The 25345-nt window shown below is 40.8% G+C and overlaps 1 protein-coding gene across 1 annotated transcript; it reads right to left on the bottom strand.

Moving 5' to 3' along the window:
• Positions 1 to 429: 429 nt before the first annotated feature.
• Positions 430 to 4518, bottom strand: PENK (proenkephalin). The gene is made up of 3 exons (XM_065753645.1): positions 4514 to 4518; positions 4093 to 4234; positions 430 to 1603 (listed from the first exon to the last, which is right to left on the bottom strand). The coding sequence occupies exons 2-3, from the start codon at positions 4228 to 4230 to the stop codon at positions 938 to 940; spliced, it is 804 nt and encodes a 267-aa protein (XP_065609717.1). The 5' UTR covers positions 4231 to 4234; positions 4514 to 4518; the 3' UTR covers positions 430 to 937.
• Positions 4519 to 25345: the final 20827 nt, after the last annotated feature.

Below are 25345 nucleotides of genomic sequence, written 5' to 3'. Positions count from 1 at the left end.
AAGACTGGTGTTGGGTTTCCCATTTATTCTCACATCTAGACAAGACTGGCCAGCAATTTCCCAAATGTCAGTAATGTACAAATACTTTATACCAGTTGAGGAAATAAACAGAAAGCTGCTCCACAGAAAATCATTTGTCAGGTGCTCTGTAAATTCAGCATTTTTTTAATGAAGTTTATGGTCATGTTAACTGTGTACCAATGCACTTACTGCTTCTTGAGTCAGTGTTTGTAACTTAAAGGCCAAACATATGGTCCTACCTGCGATGAATGTAAGAACTGTCACCAAATAATTGTGTTGTGAACTAGAGATATGTTTTTAGAGCTTTAAGTAAAAGATGTTTATGAGCTGTTTTCATGTGAAATGGTTAAGGACAATGAATTCAGCTAATGGGTTGACATGAGAGCAGATAGAGCAAATACAATAATATCCTCTTTAGAGCATATATTTATTGTCTGGTATTCTAAGTCATTGAGAAAACTGAAGACAAATATTTATTTCAGGTGTTGTGTGTGCAGTACAAATTCTGTAATTACAGAAAAAAGGTTGGCATTACTGCGCTCAGTGTTAAGAAAAATGATATAATGTTTGATTAAATAACAGAAAAAAGCATTTCAGAATTGATGCAGTTAGGATGAAGATTTATTGTATATACAGTAAAGCAACTCTACGGCAGGTGTACTTCCTGTTTAAAGAAAACGAAGACAGTAATCAAAATCATTTTAGCATGGAAACTACAGCACGGACTGAAACTTGACTAAACCAGAAATTAGTTATTTGACTTGAAGGAACACAGGACCTGAAGCGCCAGATCACAGGTTGCATCATTAACCAGGATGGTAAAAAAAACTGTACAGTACAAGCAACACATTACAATAAGTTATGACCAGTAAGGCAGTCTCTCTCATTTAGGACAAAAGGGATAAAGGGAAAGGTATTAAAATCTCATAAATCCACCGTATCTCTTTTCCACTTCTGGGACCTCTTTGGAATAAGTTTCCCCATCTTCTTCTGAAGGGAGAATGGAATCGGCGAAGCGCTTGAGAAAGCCGCCGTACCGTTTCTGGTAATCTAGCCACCACTCTGGCCTGCCCACCCTTCTCATGAAACCACCATATCTCTTTTGCAGCTCTTTGGCTTCATCTTCCAGCTCTGGACTGCGCTTTATGCTTCTCATGAACCCGCCGTATCTTTTGCTGACATCTCCATCATTTTCATTGATCCCTCGGTAATGTGCTGCTTCAGGGTTATCCCCTGCTCCTAAAAGCTCCTTTAGCAGATCGGAGGAATTAGCCAGGGCATCGTCATCTGAGTCCTTCTTCATGAACCCTCCGTACCTCTTAGCCAAGATCTCTCCTCCATTAGCTTCATCCTCTGACTCTGGGTGGTACAGCTCATCCATTTTCTTCATGAAACCCCCGTATCTCTTCATGAAGCCTCCATACTTCTTGGCAAGCAGGTGGTTCTCATCCAGCTCTTTCCTGTCTCCCGGAGCAGCGTTGCTGTCCTCAGAAAGGTCCAGCTTTGTCAGCTGCAGCAGCTCCTTGCAGGTCTCCCAGGCCTTGGCAGAAGGCAGCTTTCCTTCACATTCTAGTGTACATGCCTGAAAAATGGATGTGGTTTACTAAGGGTGATTCAATAGTAACGAACACCTTGTCTTAGCTCCTCCTCTTCTTAAAAGACCACGAGAGAGCTTCTGTTTATAAGTGCCCTGGAAGGACCACTCTTTGTGTCACTGAAGTTTTTCATATCCTTTCACGAGGGACTTGGCACTCTTAAGGTAGGGGATACGAGACATGCTGGGCTGTCGCTACTGCGTGCCAAGGCCACCTCTAGGATTCTGTTTCAAAGAGAGCTGTATGTACGGCCCTTGCCTCTCCATTACACCAGAGTGAACTCTTATGAGCTTCGGTGTTTAACAATGAGAATTTATAAACTAGTTGTGGTTCACTGCATAATGAACGTGCAAAAGTATGTACAACCCTCATCATTAAAAGTAACACTTGGAAATGTTAAAAAAGAAGCAGGGGAGTGGAACTAGATGCCCTTTAAAAGTCCTTTTCAACTCAAAGGATTCTATGATGCCTTGAGGTTGCAGACACCATCTTCCTGGAAGCATTCAAGACCAGGCTGGATGGGGCTTTGAGCAACCTGGTCTAAAGGGAGGTGTCCCTGCCTGTAACAGGGGGCTAGAACTAGATGATCTTTAAGATCCCTTCCAACCCAAACCATCCTATGATTCTGTGTCACTTGGAACAAATAAAATGGCATCACTGTTGCAAAGACACCAGCTGTATCATACTGTTCTGTACCTTCAATGCACTGCCTGGCTGTAAAGATTCTATTTTTGTACGATACAATTTGTTTTAACTCATGGAGCAGATCTTTCAAATGTGTACCAATTCCAATGGAGAAGTACAGACTTTCTTAGGCAGAATCAGACATCTGATTTTGCTGGTTTGACTTAGAAATCAGTGATCATCAGAAAGAGGAAAAACATCCTGCGCTGTGTTTGACTGTGAAGAAAACTTTTCAGAGTAAGAATTAAGAAAGTTTCCAGCACTTGAATGCATATCAGGTAATGAGTCAATAGTAACATAGATATTAGCTCCCATCTCTGATGTGTTGGGGAATTTACTTGTGAAACCAAACTCTTCAGCTGCAAAAGAGAAATCATCAGGCTTTTCAGTAACAGAAACGATTATTTTGCCTGGATGATGTTTTCTAAGTATCTCAAAATGCTTGAAAAGTGTGAAACTAAATCTCGGCACAATTGTCTCTTAATATCTGTCAGACCAACTTGCTACTTCTGGTCTTACCTGCCTGATGAGCTCTGTTTCATCTTGAGAATCTGGAACACAATTTTTGATATGATCACAAGAAAATGAAATGTGTTTCTGTACTTTGGAATACAATGATTTATTTTATCACACCCTACGTGTGTATTTCTGTTTACTATACTTGTGCAATAAAGAGAATGTGATCTCGCCGCAGCCTGGCTTTGAAACTGATTTAAAGCAAGAATAAATCTATTCTTCCCTCCTCAATTCATTTTAACAGCCTATTGCCAGATGAATGTATGCCATCTAAGAAGTATATGAACAATCAGGTTATATCTTACAGACATAATATGGGATCAGCTCTGATGTTACCAGGCACTAGTATCCAAAAACATTGTTCTAGAAACTGTACCTGTATAAGAAATAAATGAAATGGGATGTTGCTTCTTTTCTCATTTCAACTAATAAGTGTTGCTAGTGGGTGGAAATTTAATTCTTTCTTGAATAACTGCCAAAAGTATGCAAAGAAGAATCCCTATATAGACACCCACAACAAACACACAGCCCTCCTTCCAAAACAGCAAGCTGACACTTCTGCCTTAGTTAGCGTTAAAGCTTCACTGAAATCTTGAACGTTTGAATGTACGTAGAGTAATATATACAATGAAAACAGAACTTCTTCAGAACCATCCAAAGAGTATTACAAACCCACCATGGCTGACAGTGAGTCCTTTCTTTCGGAGCGTTTACTCCAAGCAGAAGCACTCAGTGCTCCGAACTCTGCACAGAACAGCTCCACTCCTTCCCTTTTATGCTGCCTAACAACCGAGACCTCAAGAAGAGAACTTTCCTGGGTGCTGAGAGTGCGGCGATCCGGGGCCTGGAGCTGCGGTACCACGGGCACCGGACCCCGTGTCCGCACACCGGGCACCTGTGCTCGCATTGCAAGTTGCGCCGTCCCTCTGTCTGCATGATCAACTTCATTAAAACTATAGATTGAAATAATAATTCCGGAGCTTCGTAACGCGATTTACCTCGGGAGAAGACAAAAAGTCAGGGGGACGGTTACAGGCACGCTGCTAATCCCATCAGCTCCCCGTTAGAAGCGCAAAAGGAGGCAGCGATGCTCCGGGCGGGCTCGGACTTCACCGTGAGATCCCGTTCCCTTCAGCCCCCACTCGGCTCTTCCCACGCTGCTCGGCGGAGGGACCCCGCGCTGTCTCCTTCCAACCCAACTCCTCGCCCGTCCCGCTCCGTGCCCTACCCCAGCCCCGGCTCCCGTCCCTGCCACCCACCCCGTCCGGCCTCTTACCAGCGGGTGGATGTCGGCGCGGGGTCCCAGGCGGTAGGCGCATGCCGCGCAGTCTCGCCCGCAGTCCGCCCGCGCCCGCGGCAGCAGGCAGGTGCTGAGAGCCAGCAGCGAGCAGCCGAGCCGCAGCAGCAACGCCATGGGGCTGCAAGAAGGAGAGGTCAGACAAGGAGAGGCGGCCGCGACACCCCGACTCGCCCTCCCTCCACCCCGGGGCTGGAAAAAGCTCGGCCGACACCGTTTCAACCGCACGCAACTCTCGCAACGCCGCTTCGAGCAGCGGCGGGGAGACGGCGACCAACAGCGGCCGTCCAGGAGCGCGCTCGTCCCAGAGCCCGCACCGCACCTCCCGCTCCCCGGCTCCCGCCCGAGCCCGGCGCTGCAGCCCCCGGGCAGAGCCGCCCCGACGGCGCGGGGCACTCACGCAGCGCTCCCGTCGGGACTCGGCGCTGGTCTCCTCGCCGCTGGAGCCTCGGCGTCGAGCCGCGGGTGTTCGTAGCGGGGCTGAGCAGCCAGAGCCTCCGGACAAACTCCGGAGGGGTGAGTGGGACGGACAGCCCGCGGCCGTCAGCGAGCCGAGCGGAGCGGGTGCGATGTGTGAGGAGCGGGCACTTTATAATTAGGGAACGCGGGCAGAGCGCGGCCTCCCCCAATCGCCGCCGGGCTCCCGCTGACGCAGCACCTACGACATCCCCCCCAAGCCCCCCCAGCACCGCTGCCCCCCTCTACGGGCGGCTTCGGCGGGGTGGGCGAGCGGCCCGGCCGTCGGGAGAGCGATCGGCATCGGCGTGAGTCAGGAGAAGCTGCGCCGCGGCCGTGCGGAGCAGTTTAAAGAGAGTTTCTTTCTTTCTTTCTTTCTTTTTTTTTTTTTTCCCTTCCCTCGGTGTTTCTGCGTGTGACCGTTTTCCTTCCCGTCCCTCTTTCTGCCAAAGCAAACGAGCGGCTCACAGCCTCGAGGTAGACCCTCACCGTGGAAATGTACTTCTCTGTATTTGCTGCCCTTTGGGTTCATCGTTTCTGGGGCTGAATGAAGGGACTTTACGCAGTCTGTTGAGTGCAAAATTATCCCCCGGGGAAGAGGGAGATTTAGAATGGATATGGGAGAGATTTAACAATTTAACAATTGTTTTTTTTATGCTAAGGTTAGTGAGGCACTGGTGCAAGTTGCCCAGAGATGTGGATGACCCATCCCTGGAGGCACTCAAGGCCAGGTTGGATAGGGCTCTGAGCATCCTGTCTGAACTTCAGGTATCCCTGCTTACTGCAGGACCAGTTGACCCTTAACGAGTTCCCTCCAAGTGAGTAAGAGGAAGGCACTTCGGCTTTGCCTCCCCAGGGCTGAGGCACTGCCAGGCCGTTGTCCTTCAGGACCAACAGAGAGCCCCGTGCTGTCATTGTATGGTAGTGCTGCCTTCTGCCCCCTGTTTGCCTGTGGGTCAGGCACTAAGGAGGCTCAAATGGATTCTGGGAGTCTTGTTTAAAATCAGTATATGTGGAAAGGGAACCAAGCCCTCTATTCCCCAGTAGTATCAGCCAACTTGGTTAGTGAACCCTCAGGAGATGGCGTAGCCTTTTAACAACCACCCCTGTGGGTGTTTTTGTTTTAGCACTTGGAGACTAATTGCTGTGCCACTGAGTAAGCAGGTGTGCTGCAGGGCTGTGGGCAGGCACACTGTGGACTCCTGGCTCTGCCTGGGTAGGGTGGCTGGGGAGGCTCTGACTAACTCCAGAGCTGACACATTCAGTGCCTCTTTTGCTGTAGGATGCTCTTTAAAACTAGACTTTTTTTTCTTCTACTTTTTCAACATAATCAGTTGAGTCCTCAAGATCAAGTACTGACCCTCCATCTCTGACCCTATCGTCCTATCGTCATTTATTGGCTTGTGCTCTAACAGCGTGCTGTGGTCCACTAGGATCACAATTATTCCCCTTCCTACGTTCTGGGGCTGACTGGCTCCTGCTTCCACCGTTCTGTGTGCAGGCATCTGTGCTCAACCTGCCCACTCACCTGCTCTGTCTGCATCCTCATTCACTCCATTTTTAACATCACAGATGTGAGCAGTCTGGTTGTGATGAAAGCCAGCCAGGGCTGGCATCTCACAGTGAGTAGAGGGGCACGTAAGCCCTGCAGATAATGTGCAGACCTCAAGAACAGAAGAGACACGGTGAGGAAGGTGTAAAGCGTATGCATGGTCTGAGAAAAAGGCAGATAGATGTTCCTGTTCATTGCAGTGGAGGTGGGTAGAGGTCCTCTAAAGGTCCCTTCCAACTCAGACGGTTTTAGGATTCTGTAATTCTGAACCCAGTGCTCTTTGGTTCATCTGCTTCCCTGTGTACTCTGCCGGTGGAGGCTCTGCTGTTCCTCATCCTGAGTCCTTATGGGTGCGGTTGTGAGTCCTCTTTGCAGAGGGAGGATGAAAATAGGAGAGAATTTGGACTGCTCGGCCAAAAGCGCCATAGAAATTACTCATTGTAGGAGTGGGGAATAATATTTCCTCAGCAACAGAGGTCTGAGGAACAAAAAAATAAAGAGGCATAAAGAAAGAGAACGCTTTTCACAGCAGTAATGATGATAACTTGTTGCTCCCTACTAACTGGGTAATAAGAGAGTCCTGGTGCTGATAAAAGCTTTGGTGTTTGTAACATTCAGAACTGCCTCAGACACCGGCTGCTTTTTATCTGTCATCTAAATATACCACACAAAGGCAAACTGTTTGTGCTGCAGTAGTTCTTGAGGCCCCAAGGGCCCCGTTGTCCAAAGGCTTGTACAGCCAGCCAGACTTGAGCTTGGAAAAGGGGAAGGGAAGATGAAATCCTTTTCTTATTCAGAGAACCAAGGAACATAATTTGAATGACTTCACAAAGCTATGCCAAAAGTGAGCAGTGGAGTTAGAAACTGGAACTCTTTAATTTCTTTGATATCTTTACTGTGGGAACAGCATTCCTTCCCAACCTGTACTCATGCTAATCGAGCTGCTTCAAAATCACTGAATGAAGATAGATTTATGGAGATAGGAGCTAAGCACGCTGCTAGCACCCCAAGCAGCTCTTTGTGTAACACAGAACCTTCCTGATAGAGTCAAAATGAGGACTGGGGAACATGAACCAGCATGCTATGTTGAGTATTTTTTTCAGCTCAGTGCAAAAGGTCACAGTGTTTCTTAAAACCAGACAGTCAGGTTCCATTTAGTTCACTTAAATTATCCATATTACCATTAAAAATTAAGATAACTGGTATCTGAGTTGAGAAATGTCAGCACTCCTATTAGCAAACCACCTGAGTAGAGTAGTTTACAGAGCAGAGTTATTTATCTATAGACATAAGGTATTCACTGCTACTTTTGCAATATCATCATTAAAGCATGTCTTAATTAAGAAGAGAGGAATTGTAACACAGAGATACTCAATATATAATCAGAATGGTGGTGCCCAAAATGCACCTTGATAGGACTGAGATGATCCATACCTCTCCACATGACTTAGTAGACATTTGTGTCATCTGAGATATGCCAAAACAAGGAAGATACAAGTGATGTAGAGAGAATCATAGAGTAGAATCATAGAATCATTAAGGTTGGAAAAGTCCATGAAGTCCATCTAGTCCAACCACAGAATCTCAGAATCACAGAATTGTAGGGGTTGGAAGGGACCTCTAGAGAACATCTAGTCCGACCCCGCTGCCAAAGCAGCTCCCTAGCCCAGGTTGCACAGCTAGGTGTCCAGGCGGGTCTTGACCAACCCATCACCCCCCAATTCCTCTCATATCTATTGAAGTTAATCTATGAAGAGCTGGGTTGCAGGTTTTACCTTGGACGGGGCTGGATCTTCCTAGTAATATTTCACCATTGAAAAAATTACACCTTTTTTAGAAGGCAAATGCATACACTGGTCTAGTTGCAATGAGCTGCTTTTGCTGAAGTAGTGTGGAGAGCTGCTGGCCCTTTCTCCTGGCTCCTGACACTCAGTCTTCTAGGGGAGAAGGAGGTTTCACGCTACTTTTATCAGAGTGAAATGAGGTGAATGACATGCATTCAGTAATTCATGTAAACATCCAGCAAATACAGCTTTTGGTGCATTTGTTTACCTGCAGTGGTACAATACAAGAAAAGAACAAAACGGAGACTTTTATTCTGTTCAGTGGAGACACTGAGATTTGCTTTATAATGTTTCTCATGGGCACAATGAGTATGTGCACTCACAGATTCCTGAATTTGGCCTGAACTGCAGTAAGTAGCATGTGCTACAGAGTGAGCAGAACAAACTGTGCAAAATCTGTAGTGTTATAAGGGCATTATGCTGCTCATTTCCACAGAGACCAGGGGAGGGGGATTTGCAATAAAATAAAAAAGGAAGGAGTGTGCTCAGTAGCAAAATATATTGTGATGGAATCCAGGCACAGTGATTATTACTTAATAAGTACTCCACATGAGTGGAGTGATTTATCCTCATTTTTTTTCAAATTAAGGAAACACATCCATGAATTACTGAGGAAGGATTAGATTCCATCTATGGAAAGGATTACTGTGCCTAATGCATATGTAGAAGGATTAGGTGAAATTGTAAAAAAGAGTTTGATCACTTTGTTAATATTAAGAAAAACAGACTCTAAATAATGTATTAGGAGTGTGGGCTTGAGCTATTTTCCCATCGTTCTCATTCAGGCAGTAGAATTTCAGAGCTTTTTCCCCAGTCCCAGTCTCACATTCTCATTGCTAGTATTTCATTGCCCAGCTGGGGCGTGCTGTGTTCACACTTTAATGCAGTGTTCCAAACAAGATGCTTTTGCAGACTCGTGCTGTAACGAGAGCCCAGTGCTTTGCACGCAGACTGGCTGTGGGCTGGCTGGATTTCTCCTCACTCGGTGCTGCAGGGAAGGCAAAGTTGGCTTGGAATTCCCACATTTTGGGCAGCTCAGAACGTCATTTACAATGATGTCAGTGGTTGCTCTGATTGCCAGCAGCCCAACGGGGACCATCTTAGAGCAGGGCAGTGACTGTTGTCCTGCTCCAGCTGTGGCCTGCCTACAGCCTCCTGCACCTTGCCAGGGGCTACAAAGGGAGCAGTGAGGGCCACATGTTCTCTCCCTCATCTGCTTCTGCACTGAAGGGGTTCCCCTGAGATGGTGCTATTAGCAAAGAGGCTCATACTTTATTTTGTTAAACCTCTGCTTGAAATTCCCTCATCCATACTGGGAATCTGTCTTCCGTGCAGCAACAAGCACACATCCCTTGATCTAATGATTGGCTAAATTCAAGTCCCCAAATGCAAAACCAACTTTGTTGATATACAGTAGAGCTTGCTCTAGAATAGCTACAGCCACAGCTGTAATCCCCACAGAACTGAAAATGCTCAGCAGGTGATGTTCTTGCAAAAAAAAAAAAAAAAAAAAGAAAAAAAGAAAAAAGAAAAAAATGGAGCAGGAAAGTCGCATAAAGCATGGAGTTCTCAGAAGCACCACATTAATGTCACACCATTTTTCTTTCGAGTTAAACCATTTCAGTTGCTTTGCAGGGACAGTGCCTTCAGTTATGTCCTGACACGGTTCTCTGTAGGAAGGAAAGATGGAGATTTAATTAATCAATATATATAACTAGGACAGTGAAGAAGATGCTGGCATTAGAAAACATCCTAATATCATTCGAAAATGAAATAAGGAGCATTGTCACCATCACATTTTTTCATTTCACATAGTTGAACTGCTCCATTGTCCATTGTTTGTATCTTTTTGCTCTCTGTATTTCTATTAAAAAACCCATAACTCTGACCTTCCCCTTCTCAGCTTACCAGTCTACATTCCTTTCCTTTGAAGTTGCTTGATTTATGCTTGAAAACCATTCCATTTCTCCTGCTGTGTAATTGAACACTCCAAAAACTAACAAGCCACCTCAGCCAGCTGTGCCTTTATTGCTTTTCCTGTAAAGAACTACCTACAGTATTTTAGGAAAGTTGAAGCTGTGGATCTGCCTGGAGCCCAGGTTTAACCTGAAGACTGAATTTATGCAAAAGCTGAGCATATCTTGAATGATTTTGGAGGGAAAAGAATTATCACGTTGAGTGAAATCGTTGTGTAGTGACAGCACATGGTAAAGGAAAATGAGAGATGCAGTAAGATGGTCTAATTATTTTGGAAGGGTGTACATCAGTTACGCAGGATTGCTTTGTGCTTGACTCCTTCCAGTGTCCCAAAAATGCATCTCACATTTTGATTGTTATGTGGCAACACCTGCCTTTTTTGTCCTCAGTTTGAAGGTGGATAAAATCACAGTGGTAGCCACTGCTAGTGTGCATGTATGATACAAAGGTTGTTTACAATATTAAAGTGGTCAGAATGTCATTGTCACACAGCAGCCCAGCACTTGTTCTGCCAACATCTTTCTGTCACTTCGTGTGATACTCTGAATTTACCATTTCCTTCTAACACAATGTGAATGTTATCAGTTACCATCTGATAATGCCTTGATTGGCAGCATTTTTCTAGACAAAGTAATTGGCGCTTGTAAGAAAACTTCATGGCCTTCAATCAAGCTTAATCAAAGTATCAGGTAGGATACTGAGTGATAGGGCAAAGGGGAATGGATTTAAACTAAAGTAGGGGAGATTTAGGTCAGACATTAAGAGGAAATTTTTCACTGAGAGGGCAGTGAGGCACTTGCACAGGCAGCCCAGGGAAGCTGTGGGTCTCTGACCCCTGGAGGTGTTCAAGGCCAGGTTGAATGGAGCCATGGGCAGCCTGAGTTGGTGGGGGGCAGCCCTGCCCACACCAGGGGGGTTGGAACTGGGTGGGCTTTAAGGTTCCTTCCAACCCAAGCCATTCTTGCTTACTTGGCATTCCCTTTTACGAGAACACTCCTCTCATTCAGCAGGGAAAACACATTTTCCCCAGTCTTCCTTTTACTGTTGACTTCCTTAAAAAAAAACTTTCTTATTATCCTTTATCTCCTTTGCCGGATTCAATTCCAGGTTGGCTTTAGCCTTGCTTGTCTGTAGACCCTGGCAACATTCCTAAGCGCAGTTTAAATGCTGACCAGCATCACAGACCCCCTTGCCTTCTAACACCCTAGCCCACCGGATAGCTCCAAGAAGAGATTGAAGTTGGCTCTCCTGAAATCCAGGGTAGCAATCCTACTTTTGGGTTTGCTTCTTCCACTCAAGAACTTGAACTCTACCGTCTTGTGATTGGTATATTCCAAGCTACCTCTGACCTTCCCTTCTCTAACGAGCCCATTCTTAGTAGTAAGAACAAGGTCCAGCAACCTCCCACTCCTTGTTGGCTCCTCCACCACCTGCAACAGAAAGTTATCTTCAAAACATTGCAGGAACTGTCTGGAGTATGTGTGCCTGGCCATGTTGCTTTCCCAATAAGTGTTTGGATAATTGAAGTCCCCCATGAGAGCCAGCACTTGAGATCGTGAAGGTACTTCCAGCTGCTTCTAGAAGGCCTCATCAACTTCCTCCTCCTGATCAGGGGTCCTATAATACATAGTGTCAGCCATGCTGGACTGCCCTTTAATTCTCACCCACAAACTCTACAGTGGTGCATCACCCTCCCCCAGGTGATGTTTGATACATTCTAGCTGCTCTCTTACATAAAGAGCAACTCCACCACCCCACCTTGTCAGCCTGCCTTCCCTAAAGTGCACGTAGCCATCCATGGGAGCATTTCTGTCTCTGTGATTGTTATGAGGTCATGGCCTTGTGTTTGCATGCAGACCTCTAACTCTTCCTGTTTATTTCCCATACTGTATGCATTTGTATACAGACACTTCAGGGAAGCAGCAGGTGCAGGTATCCCCAAAGGGACACAAGAAGATTTCAGGAGGGATATTTGCAATGGTACCTCTTCTGAGGAGTCCTCACAAGATCCTACAGGACAATTCAGAGGTTTTTCCCTGCAATCTCCTACAATGACAACATCCCCAAGATCTTCACTGTCCCATGGACCTCCACCCTCTTCCCCCATCAAATTCAGTTGAAATCTCTGAGCTACTCACTCCACCATAGTAAGTGTCATTTTATCCACTTCCCCCTTCATACCTAGTTTAAAGCTCTCTGAGTGAGCCCTGCCAGCTCCTGAAAACTGAATTTAGGATAAGATTGAATGGGAGAAAGTCACAGATTAGAAGTTAATATGAGATTAAGATATTTTCTATCCTAAAACATTCCTCAAGTTGTCTTCCTCTCTCTTTTCAGTTCTTGTCTGGTGAGTATTCCTCCTTTCCCTACAGGCAGAAGTGCTGCTCAGTGATGAAGGCATTCCGCTAACTGCCTTGTCACCTTGCCCAGATTTTCAGGATGAGGTGACTTTATGATTGACAGGATGTGTAGAGTTAAATTATTCACTGAAATGAGGACTGCTCTTTTAAAAAATGCTGCAGAGGACTTTCTGTGCTAAGAAATTGACTAGAGTGTTCTGCTGTTTTCTCAGGGCAATATATAAATGACTCATTTGTTTAATCATCTTGTTTTTTATAATCAAACTATGCTGCCATTTCCAGAATGTTTGGTATCAGCCTGGTATATACAAGTACTAAAATTGATTGTAATGTGTGTGTCAGTGGAGGGATGCCAGAAGTTTTTTGTCCATCAAAGGTGGGGTGGACCAAGAAATTCCCACCTGACTGTCATTTTGAGCCTTAGCTACTGTTGTTACCTGTGTTTGGGCAGAACAGGAGTGTATAGAACACCTGCTGGAGGTGTAGGGATCCCCAGGGGCCTGTGCCAGGTTTCCTCACTGACAGATTGTGCAGGCTGATTGCCTTCTGAATATCTCTGAGATGTCAAGTTTTTTTCCATGACAGATTTCTGTTTTTGATAAAACAATGATTGTTTTGGGGAAATGGCCTCAAGTTGCGCCAGGGGAGGTTCAGGTTAGATATAAGGAAAAGCTTTACAGAAAAGGTTGTTAAGCACTGGAATAGGCTCCCCAGGGAGGTGGTTGAGTCACCATCCCTGAATGAATTTAAAAACCATCTGGATGTGGTGCTCAGGGATGTGATTTAGAGGTGGGTTGTTAAGAGTTAAGGTAGTATGATTTGGTTGGGGTTGGGCTTGGTGGTCTTGAAGGTCTTTTCCAACCTGAGCAATTCTATGTTTTGTGGTTCTCTCGGTGCACTCTGTTGCTGAGGTTCTGGTTTTCTTTCTGTTAAAACCATATATGAATTCGAGAACAGAGAGTCTGTAAAGTAAACTGACTAAATATGAATAAATACATCAGTGTAGCTATGCATCAGTTAATTGTAGTTATAAGGCTCGAAGTTAGAGCTCATGAGGAAAAGCATCAGACAAAAATATTTCAGTCATGTCATTTGCAAGTTTTTCATAATTAAGCGTCTGTGGAAGTAGCCTGGCCTAGATGGCCTTTAAAGGTTCCTTCCAACTCAAACAGTTCTGTGATTCTCTGATGATTCTATGGTTTGTAGACAGATTATTAGATACTGTGCTGCTCTGTCATGCTTGCAGACATAATTTCTCCTGGCTGTTTGTTGGCCTCTGGGGCTTTCTGTGTCCATGCTGGAGCTCCTTGTCTTTGTGTGCAGCAGGCCATAGCCAAAAGCACATCTTCCCTGATTAGCTTTTACAAAGAATGGAGCTGTGGCAACTGAAAACAGACAGGAGAAAGCATAAGCACATCATGAGTTTCAGTTTTGCCAATTGTTTTATTTTACAGTGAAAGTGTCCCATCTGTTGTCAGGTTTGGTCTCATACCCCTGATGTGTTTACCCCTTGTGGGCAGCTAAAGGAGGGGAGAAATAGTTGCTTTCTCTTTTGCACATTCCGAATGTGCAATTGGGTCTGGGAAAATGATTATCAATCTATTTTAATAAAAATGTGCTACATGCAGAAATAACCTAATGTTTGAAATTCAAGGCTGGGACTTTGGGCCTAGTTTGGCTGCTTAACTGTGGTGAAGCCCACCCACTATTTCTGCAGTGTTTGAGTTGAAATCCCATCTTATTTCCTCCAGAAGTTATCTGCATTCTCTGCTAAAGTTTATGGGGAAGGCATATTTTCCATCTTATACCTCCAGGGTTTTCCATCAGAAAGATGTGCTAAATATTGACTAGGAGAGCCTTACTGGATTATTGTAGTTCATAGGCCAACAAGGAGATAAAAATGAGAACAAAAGACAAGGCAATGCAGTTTTAATTTGTTTGACATTCATGACTTAGTTATTTACGAGAATATTTTATAGTACAATACAGTAATTGTATTATTTCATATCCACTCAAAAAAAAAAGGCAGCTGTAATATGGGACATTGCAAATAGTCTGGTATTCAATTTTTTTTTTTTTTTTTTTTCAGAAAGATGGGTTGAAAATAATTCAGGGAGATATAAGTTTTAATTTTTTAAAGCATAAGTACATGTTTGATTTATCAGATATTGATTTCATTTATCATATATTGGAATAAAAGTACTAAGGTAAATGTCAGTTGTACAGAGCAATATGAAGTTCAAGGAAAAGTGTTCGCTTAATCTCTTAATAATATCTGAAGTTATAAGTTTGCTTACATTTTTATTTGAAGCTTCTGCACAATCTTGCTCCTATAAGTGTGCAAAATCCAGTAATGTCCATCAGTGAATGTGCAGAAGTGAGCAGTCAATACGTTTTTGCAGGGCGAGAAGCTTTCCGTTATCCTTTTTTTCTTAATGTAATCAAATCTGGTATTTTTGAACTATTTACAGACATAAATAGAGAGAGAAATAATGCAGTTCTGTAAAATGTCACTTAACTTTTGCAGAAGTTTATGGCTAATTTCTCTGTGGCTATGTGATACTCCATGCCAGGAGGATAACTCAAAGCAGAGTTTCAGTTTTAATCATATACTCCCTCTTTGATCGCGAGAAGGTAATGCTCTTCCTTTGCTTTGAATTGTGATTAGTAGCTACTGAGCAGTTAGCTGAGTTACAAATTAGAAAATAGAAAGTTGTGGGGGAACAGTATCTGAAATGCACTGAAGAAGCAATTGCTACTTTTATGGATCACTGCTTCTTTAACATCAACTAAAAATGGAAAACAATTACAATATTTTACAGAAAAGATCATGGCATTAGTACTCATGCTAATATTTACCCTCCGAGTAAGTCTTCCTTTTTGTTCCACCTTTTTTGAGAAAGAGGAAAGGGTTAAGTGGAATTTACTGGGCTGAGTAATCTGGGCTAGTTGAGTAGCCTGGAAATACCAGCATTTATAGCACGTGATAATGGGAGAGATTTTCAGTGCTCCGCCTTTCCCTGCCTCTTCAGAGCAGTCTTTTTACATAATCTCTATCTGAAATTAAAATCCCATGTCTCAGTCCCATGGCTGAGTGGCTGAGGAGTACAAAGTGTCACCCTTTGGAAATTTAGTGCCAGTATTTTGCCGCTCCAAATTCATGTCACTACACTGATACCACATTATATATTCTGATCAAGTTCAAAACTGCTTTTCCTTGTGTGCGTGTCATGTACTCATGTTAATATTTTTCCAGTCTGACAGTTTTTATGGCAGTGATTTTTTTAGTTGCATCACATCGTTTGATTTAATGCCGTTACAGGGAATGATTTGTTACTGCTTCATTATTAAAAAAAACAATCAAAATGGAAGAAGATGGATGCATGATAGTGAACATTAAACTGGACAAACATTTCATGCACTTTTCAGGAAAGCCTCTTAACACAATGATGTGCTTAGTCTTCTCCCCCATTAAGCTGCATGGGAAGTGGTGGTTCCCCTATTGCTTGATTTAGTTTCAGCAGGTTGATGTAATTATACAGTAGGGTAGGGAAACAGTTTATCAGTATGGCAATGATGTTCAGGAAAGGTCACTTCATCTCCTATTTCAATGCTTTGATGCATAGCATATTTGAATGGGAATACACCTATAAGCCCATAAATATCTATATACTGAAGATAAGCCTTGCAATCTTTGGTAATTCTGTTACAATTGACAATGCCAAGCTTATCATAAAAGAATCAAGAGAAATCTTATTTCTTTATTATTATTATTATTTTAATCAATACTATAGCACTTCCTATCCAAGCATCTTAAAGCACTTGCACTGGTCAAGCCAGTCTGTCTCAACCCTGCAAGGACATACTTTCTGTGTGCTTTAGGAAAGACAGCATTCACCCATACAATTTTCTATGGATAACATGTATACTGAATTTCTTTCTCTTCAATCAATCTTTAAATATTTTTTGTGTATGCCATTCACTTCTTCTGTGTGATCCTATGTGCTTTGAACTTTTCTGGTTCTGTTTTGTCAATTTGGGATTTCATTTGTCTCATCCACAACACTGATGTACTATAGATTCTAGTTAGTAATTATAACTCATCTGAATTGCAGTTACCTAGTTAACATGTAAGTACACATACATGAACAAGTAAAAGAATTCTTGGTCATGGGGTAGCTTTACTGATTCTACTGCAGATATCTCCTCATGCTTGATGTTGATGAGGGAAAAAAAAACCTGATTCAATTTCTTGAAGTTTTCGAATCAATGCTGTAAACAAGTTTTAAAAATGTAGGAAGGAACAGCTAATGATCAGAAAATGTTAACTGCCTGTCATATGAATTGTTTATGAAAACAAGAGAGCTTTGTCTAAGAAGCTGTTCGTAGCACCGTGGATATGAAATTTTATTTCCATTGATTTGATGATGATGCCTTTTACTATTCAAGGACAGGAGACAGAAAAGATCAACTTTTCATAAAATATATTTCCAATGGAAGAAATCTGCCTTTTCCATTTCAGGAAATGGTGCAGAGAAGCAGCAGGATGCAAAACAAAGATGAAGTAAAGAATAAAGGTATGTGATTATGGATTATAGTCAGAGCAGTCAGAGCTTTATCTACATTTGTCAAGTTCAACATGAACTCTGTAGACTCATAAATAGTTTGGAGCTGCACTTGCAGAGGCTTATTCAGAATATGATTGTGTTAGCAGTAAATTCTCATCCATCACCCCTTCCATCTTGATTTATTGCAAGACAGATTTGGTATGATAGGATTACTTGCACAAAGGATAGCTTTCTTTCATTTCAGACTGCACATCATAGTCTGTTATGTGTAACCCCTAATACTGAAAAGCAGTTTTCCCTGTAATAAACAAGTCTGTACAAAACCAACCTTTGGAAAGTAACGTAGATTTCAAACTCAGTCATTGCTAAGCTGGCAGTACATTATCTTGGTAAGCCTTGCCTAGTAATTAAAATCTCACCTGTAGGAAACCACTGATGCTGTTTGTTTTGCAGAGTTTAGAAATGAGTCCAAATCCCACTGCTTCCATCCTACCACCTTAGATGTTAAATGTTATCCACTCCTCTGGTGATAAAGTAGCAGCTACGGGTCCTTTGCCTCCTATGAATAAAATCATAGAGGAGCAGTGTTGGATTCCTTTTGTAATGTTTTGAGGTTTCTGGATGTTACAGACATCTGGATCTTGCTAAAAAATTAGTATCCCCTGAAGGTATTGGCAGCATAGAGGTGTTTGTATTCCTTATTTTGTGGGAGATATTCAAGGGGTAGCAACCAACGTTTATTGTGTGGGTCTAGGTTTGATGGGTAGGTCATTAAGCAAAACACAGTACTGAAATCTTCAGCATATTAGTCTGTCACATCTAAAACCCAGGGGAGGAAACCAGTTGCTCATCCTCATGGCACACAGTGTGCTGGAGGAATGGGGCACAGATAGGAGGCACAGCAGTTACAACTCCCTAGGGCTGCTATGTGTTTGACGCCAACAACAAGCCAGCACCAATGAACCTTCTGTCCAGGCTGCAGTGCTGAAATGGCAGAGGATACTGGAAAAAAAATTAAAGGAGATATTTTCCAGGTGATACTGACCTGCATGCAGCAGCTTGCAGGCACCCAGGAAAAGTATGGGTATAGCAATGGGTTAAGGCATTTGTAATGTTGATTTTTGTTCTTGAAAGGAATTCCACAGCTCAGAAACATCTCTTCTTACTTCCTCCTGCAGAAATGAGGTACATGAGTGAGGTAGTGTGACTGTGTACAGATTTAATCTGCTGCTGTATAGTATAATGCTCCCTGAAGAAATAATGCATGTGTCCCCATGTTCAGCTAATGTTTTGGTTTTTTTTTTAACAATTGTTATCTCTATTCAATATTCATAAAGATATTTCACATTTTATAATGAGAAATAAAACAATGAAATAATAAATAATAAAATAAAACAATAAAATAAGTTCTTTTGCTTTTATTTGAACTCCATGAATACCCAAGAATGACTTTAGAGAAAATAGCTTTTAAAGAAGTAGAATGTTTGTGGTTAGCAAACAAAAAGGGCTGCTTAATATGTCCTTATAAATGCAAAATGATAATGTCAGTCTTTCCTTCATGTCCAGCCCTCCGATGCTATGTAGAGCAGAAGTTTCCTTGGTTGTTGTTGTTGGCTGAGGAGTGAAAATAAGGCTTTCATGAGAAATTGTATCAATAAATGAAGAAGAAAACCACCCAATGTACTTTTACCATTGATATTAGGGAAGATTCATCTAACAAATAATAACGTCACATTTATGACATTTCAACCTTTCACTAGCATGGAAAAAAAGCACATTTCAAGTAATAAAAATGTAAATCAACACTAAAGTCTACAAAATTTCTTAAGACATTTCCCTTCAGTATTTTTCATGAAAATAGTGCACATATAATGTGTAGTTAAAATTAATTTGGATACAATCTTATTAAGCTTTACAAAGTGAGAAAAATCTTGTTAAAATTCAGCTGCTACTTCAGATCTTTTTATTTTGCCTCAATGAACCACTTTAGCAGCCTGAAAATAAGTATGCAATTTAACATTAAAACTAAAAAGATTTGAACTGTAGCACTTTCGATATGATTATGGATGTGTAAAGATAAAAAACAGTTATATTTGATTAAGTTGTTCTGCCATATGGTTGACACTTCACAAGTAAAGCCTCTTAGAAGTTCTCATTTAAATCGGAGGTGTTACTCCATATTTCAGATCTTAAGACAGTGGAGTTAAATGTGGAAGGCAGAATACAATGGAGAGTATCTATCATTAAATGTCAAATGACATAAATATCAGCATACACTTTCAGTATTACATTTGCCATTTCCCACCATTCTTTATTTCTCATTAAGAAAATGTTAAAGTGGGGGTTCATGAAATGAATTTCCATCATGCATCTTGTCACTTGTGGACAAAATGTCTACTTAAACTTCCTCCTCCAGTTCCTAGAGTTTTAGAAAGTCTCAGATTCCATTTAAAATACTACTTCATTCTTGTGTGCATCGTTGCACCAAGATCCACCAGACCGATAAATCAATCAATTGAAAGCAATTTTCAGATGCAAGATATTTTGTTTTATTCAGTAGGGCAGTTCTGCAAAATATCTGAGATATTGTGTACATTTTCTTCAAGTACCAAGATCAAGCTACTGCTGAGCTTCTGCTTATAGCTTTTTTTATTTTTGTCCCCAGTAATTAACTTGTTTTCCATAATTAAGCAGTGATCTCTAATTTTTAATTGAAACTAGTTTTGCGTAGGTTTCAGCTCTTGATTGTTACAGTCCTTCTGCAGGATTACACAACCTTTTCTATCTGATGTTTTCTTTACAGGGCTGTATTTATGCACCGGAATCAGATTTTTTTATAAACGTGCTTTTTCAAACGAACTACTAAGATCTGTCTTGCTTGGTCTCTCACAGTGAAGGATTTTCTTAAATTCTCCAAGAACTCTTGTAGTCTCTCTATTTTCCCAGCACCTTTAGAGAATATTGACCCCAGAAATGGATGCACTATTCCAGCAGTGATCTTTATAAATGTGATAATCTAAAAGAAGGAAACGAGACCACTTTGCTGTATTGACACATGTTACTTATCTTTTCCTTTTTAAATGCTATGTGATTATATATGTAATTTCCTTTTTACGTGCTATGAAATTTCTTCAACAGTATCTGGAGAAATAGTCTTGCTATCTCTAATAGAAAAAGGAGCTTCAACAAAGTTTTATGTGAAGCCTAATAACTAGCATGTAACTTCCTCCCCTCACCCCCCCCCCAATCAGTTAGAAGTGTTTAATAATCTGCAGATTTCAGTTTTTCCTTAAAAAGTTATTAACTTTCTCCTTCTTCCCCTTCAGTTTCTTAAAATCAGGTGTTTCAGAATGTATTTTTTCAGGGCAGGAGGAGGAATTGCTCTTTCTAAATTCCCAAACTCTAGAAACAACCTGCAGCTATTCTGACTAATACTGAATAATATTTCATGAGAATCGCATTGGTTTCTGCAGAACCACGCATGCAGCAAGGTATTGCTCAGTGTGATTGAGAATAAGAAAATTTGTCCCTGAAGAAGATGACTCATGCTAGCCTTCCTTTGCAGATATCTTAATAATGAAATAATTAGAAACAAGCCTGACTATTTCTCGAGTTTCTTTCTCCCCAGCCCCCAACAGCTTTATATTATGCCAGCCTACAGGCACCACGTCTATGCAGCTGATAGCTATCTTATTAACAAGAGGATTTATGTTTTTCTTCCAAGTAGTTGTTACTCCACATGATTTTCAGATAGAATTCTCAAATTAAGAGGACTCAGATAGAGTTTTGCTATTTAAATATTAAGCAAAATAATTTTATAGTAATTACCAAAAGCAGAAAGTTCATAAATACTTCATTGAATTGAAAAACACTCCTATAGGATATAATCTTCATTGATCTGGTCTGAATGTTATAGCTGTCTCATAGCCTGGGACAAGCAGAGTCCTACATGCTTATTAACCTTCTCTTTGAAAGGAATTAATCTTTGAGAGTATGTTTGATAAATCCTGTAGAGGATTGCAGGATCACATGTTCTTTGAAAGAAAGTATCCAAAAAACACCTCAAGTTTTTTGAGCATCCTGTTTTGTGATGATTTTTATCTAGGTAAAATAATTTATCATTTTTCTAGTACAGTTGTAGAAAATAACTTGATTGCCTTTCCACTTCTACAAACCTGCTGGCAGACTTTCATGACTGCTGAGCCCTTGAAGTCAGTGCATGCTGAAGATGTATATGTATATTTTAAAGACAAAAAGGTCAGAATTGTATGCCATGTTAATAATGTTAATGAACCATATAGTGAAATTTTCTTCATATTGACTTTGAATTGGTTTCATATAGTGAAACTGTCTTATTACATTTATGAGGGCTTTTTCATTAGTTTTTTTTTTAACTGGCCTTTAGAAAATATGGCAGTGAATACTGATAGGAAGTAAAATAACTGTCAGGGAAAAAGTTGTGGAAGGTCTTGCATATCTAACGATATGCAAGAAGCAACTTTAATCTACTTTCTTTTATCTATGTTGTTCTCTGAAATGCCCACTATACTGATTAAGAACTGAAGGGATCTTTGTTTTGAGATATTTTTAAAGACTAATGGACACATTTTACGTATGTGAGAAAATATGATTCAACTTAATTAATATTCCTTATTAATTATTCCTTAGCTGTCTGCTATTGTCAATATCAGCTCTATTGCTTCCTAGGCACATGATGATGCATAATATCATGTACAAGCAGTGCTCTTCTTCCATGCTGGGGTTCTTTTCTTTGGAACATAGCAATCAAATGCAAATTTATGCAAAGCATTTTTTTTTTAATTAGTTCAGACATATACTTGTTTTTACAAACGCATTTTAGATAACAATAACATGCATACAAAAATGTACAGATTATTCTTTATTGCTATATTAAAAAACTATAGAAGGTGGGTGGATTTTTTTTGTACTTTGCAGCTGTAGTTGATAAATATGTAGCAACAGAGCAGATACTAATGTAATGTACATTATATATATGATTTAATTTTACACTAGATTGAATTCTATGCAAGCTTTATACTAATAAGCTTTCACCTTGTTGTCTTCATTGGTAGACAAAAGAAATAATTGGAAATGTAATTCCAGGCTTCACTACAAGAACAGTGCTTGTTTCCTAAGCAGTATGCTGTAGAAGAATGTCAATCCATTGCTGGTTCTTCAGTGTCACTGGCTGTGAGACTGAACATATTTCTCAAGAGGACAATGAATGGTAAACTATTCTTGTAAGGTTTGCTGTTTTGTTTGTTTGTTTATTTGTTTGTTTGAAGTTTGCTGTATTCTTCACAACAGAATTTCTTTGTTTTATCTTGTTGCGGCTGAAGCATATGTTCTGCTCTGCTTTGGTGCCCTGTCTCACTTGCCATGGCAGTAGTCCATTTCTTTTCCTTCTCCCTTTTCCGTGGAAAGACACAGGCTCAGATCCAAATTCAATTCTATTCTCCCACTTTGAGCACAAGGAAACTGTCTTTCACTCCAATTTCCAAATAATTTGGTGTCAAGGACGAAGGTCCCCCAAGGACTACAGCTATCACATTTTCTAGAAGGCAAATGAGATTATGTTTTGCTTATTTTGTATGTGCTATAAACAAAATCTACAAAGCGATTCCAGTAAAATTCCAGAAAAACTGTCACTCTTAAGTGATAGTAGGTTTATGACTAGAAAACACCTGTATTATCTCCGTATACATAACTCAGCACAGTGGAGATTTTTTGGAATTCAGTCAGTATTTAAACTCATGGAGTTAAAACACATGGCAGGTGAAAAGTCTTCCTCCTGACTCGTGGGAGTGTTCCTCAAAGATTCTCTACTCTGCTATTTTTGGTGTTATCCAGTATCACAGTAGGGATTATTTGTCCACAATAATGTAGTTTAGATGAATTTGAGAACTGTTCCACACTTAAATCAAATATGGTTTAATAAAATGTCTCTGCTGGATGCATAAGACCCCCCCCTCCCACTAAACCCTGCAGTAAAAAGGTTTTTTAGTTTAATCTAAATAAAACTCTACTCTGCAGAAGGCTTTTAGGACTGAATTTGTTGAATCCTTATAACCAATATTAATACTTTTTTTTTTTTTTTTACAGAAGAAAACTTGATTTCCATGGCATTAGAGAATGACTTTTTAGTTTATCAGTTTCTACTCAAGATTTCTTGCTAGCTAGTGTCTAATCTCAACAGTCATTATATGTCTCTTGGGTATCTTAACTAAATATAATGAAAAGTCATTTTGCAACATTTCTTTGATCTTTTGCCTAAAACCAATGAAGAAATATTAGTAAGAATGCTGATGTCTTTCCATACTGAATTATTCTTTTGATGAAAACCATATAGCACTATAGTCCTGCTTATGATATCATTTTGTATGCCCTATGTACATGAAGACAGAGATACCATTGCTAGGAGCTGTTGGCCTTAATTTAGTATAAAAGCAGAATTTTTATACATTCGTGCTAGCAGTGATTAAAAAAGCATTCCAAACAATTTAGTGAATCCTTCTGCTTCAAGGATGGCATATTTGTGTTCAAACCAATACAGACACATAACTCTGCTATTTATATGGTAAAATTACATTATTTGGAGGCATTGTTTAAAAAGGTGATACTCACAGTGGTAACAACTGTAAAATTTCAAAGACAATGGAACTATGCAGAAGAAAACTGCTGCTGTTATTTTTTTTTCGGAGAAGTTGTAAGATACTCATCCATGAATAGCCAAATATTGTGGAAAAAGATGAGGTTAGAGAAACAGTGAGAATTAAGTGGTAGCTATAGTGCAGAAAGAGAAACATCTGTGTTACTGGATTGAAGCTTTTGGATAAGTCTGGGGACTGTGAAGACAGTTCTTCAAGTGAAGAGGGAATTTTTCGTCTTGATGAAGGTTTTTGTATGTTTTGGTGAAGTTTTGATGCCATCTCTAGTGTGAGCAGTATACTATGGGGTATGCAGGTTTAATGTGAGGCAGCTTCAACAGGAGTGAGGCACTGGTGCTCCTTCTATGAGCAATGATTTTGGTGAACAATTATTCCTCTCTTCCATCTCTCTGTATGCTACAGAAACTAGCAAGACTACTTGGAAGAGCATTTTACCATTTCCACGTATGTGAGAAAAAGAAGACATCACTCATCAGGACTATTAAGACTAGCTCAGTTAATCAAATTCCCTATTTATTTTGGTGGAAATGAGCAACAGAATGAACTGTGCCTTACAAATGATGTTTATCTTTCTTCATTAGTTGGAAAGACAGAAATTGAAGTAAGACTTTCTATCTCTACATTTGTGTTTTTAAAGAAAAGTTTTTGAAGTGAAACCTGCATAATCAGAAGTGGAAAGCCACATGTCACCTCTGCCCATGCTCCAGGGCAGGAATTACTGACTGAACCAAGCTGTCTCTGTATAAGCCAGTGCTGGCTTCTGTCTGAAGTGCAAGAGCAGAGAATCAGGTGTGACCTGTGTGAAAGTCTTGACATGTGACCCTGGAGACATATGTTAAAATGTTAGATGTTTTTGGTGAGTTTTAGTCTTTTCTTTAGATGATGACATGTTCTGTGTTTTGAATCGGCAGAAAGACCTTGCAAAACTAAAATATTTGAAAGTGAATGTTAACAAGGGGGAGAAGAAATAAACGTAGAAATAAATACTACATTTGAAATTAAATGAATTTCAGATAGATAGTCATGTCACTCAGTTTCCCAGTGTTATCCCTTAATAACCTTATTGTCTCTTTGCCTATTTGCTTCTTATCTATTTAAAGCAGTTGTTTATAATTCACAGCCTGATTAGTTCATCACGTATGTGTTCCCAAAAGAAAGAGAAGATGATATTCCTAGGACTGAGATAGTTTTTCTACTTTTTTCCATAGTTGATGAGAACTGGGGAAGTAGCATAAAAATCCCCTTTGCTAACACTGTTGATTAAAGACAGAAATGAAATGAAGCACTTGGAGCCAGATCCATCCTTCTCTAAGTTTGCATGAAATCAGATTTGGACTTTGGGTGCTGAAAAAATGCTAATTCCAAAATAGTAAAGCAAAAGATCCAGGAAAGTGCATTTTGTTCCAAATGAATAATTGAGAGACGAGGAGGGCCCTGATTGTCAGTTGTTAAAAATGTTTAGTATGTGGGCTATTTTGTGCCCCCATAAACTTGGAGTTAGGCACAGTAGGGGGCCTAAACAGATATAATCACAAAATCATAGAATGGCTTGTGTTGGAAGGGATGTCAAAGATCATCCAGTTTCAATCTGCTGCTGTGGGTGGGGTTGTCACCCACCAGCTCAGGCTGCCCAAGGCCCCATCCCTTAAAAAATAAAATCCAATAAAAAAGTCATGGCAGCACCTCCTCTCCCTTCTTACATGAAGCTAAATATTGTTTGGTTATGCTCTTTTTCATCCTGTTCTCAGATTGATCTTTAATGGCAATATCTTTTGCAGTGCCTGCA

The sequence above is a fragment of the Cyrtonyx montezumae genome, unplaced genomic scaffold (genome assembly GCF_038088225.1).
Source record: "Cyrtonyx montezumae isolate F1298 unplaced genomic scaffold, pur_monq_1.0 scaffold_8, whole genome shotgun sequence".
Taxonomy (NCBI): domain Eukaryota; kingdom Metazoa; phylum Chordata; class Aves; order Galliformes; family Odontophoridae; genus Cyrtonyx; species Cyrtonyx montezumae.
The sequence above is the reverse complement of the archived record's forward strand: the minus strand, read 5'-3'. Positions and strand labels throughout refer to the sequence as shown.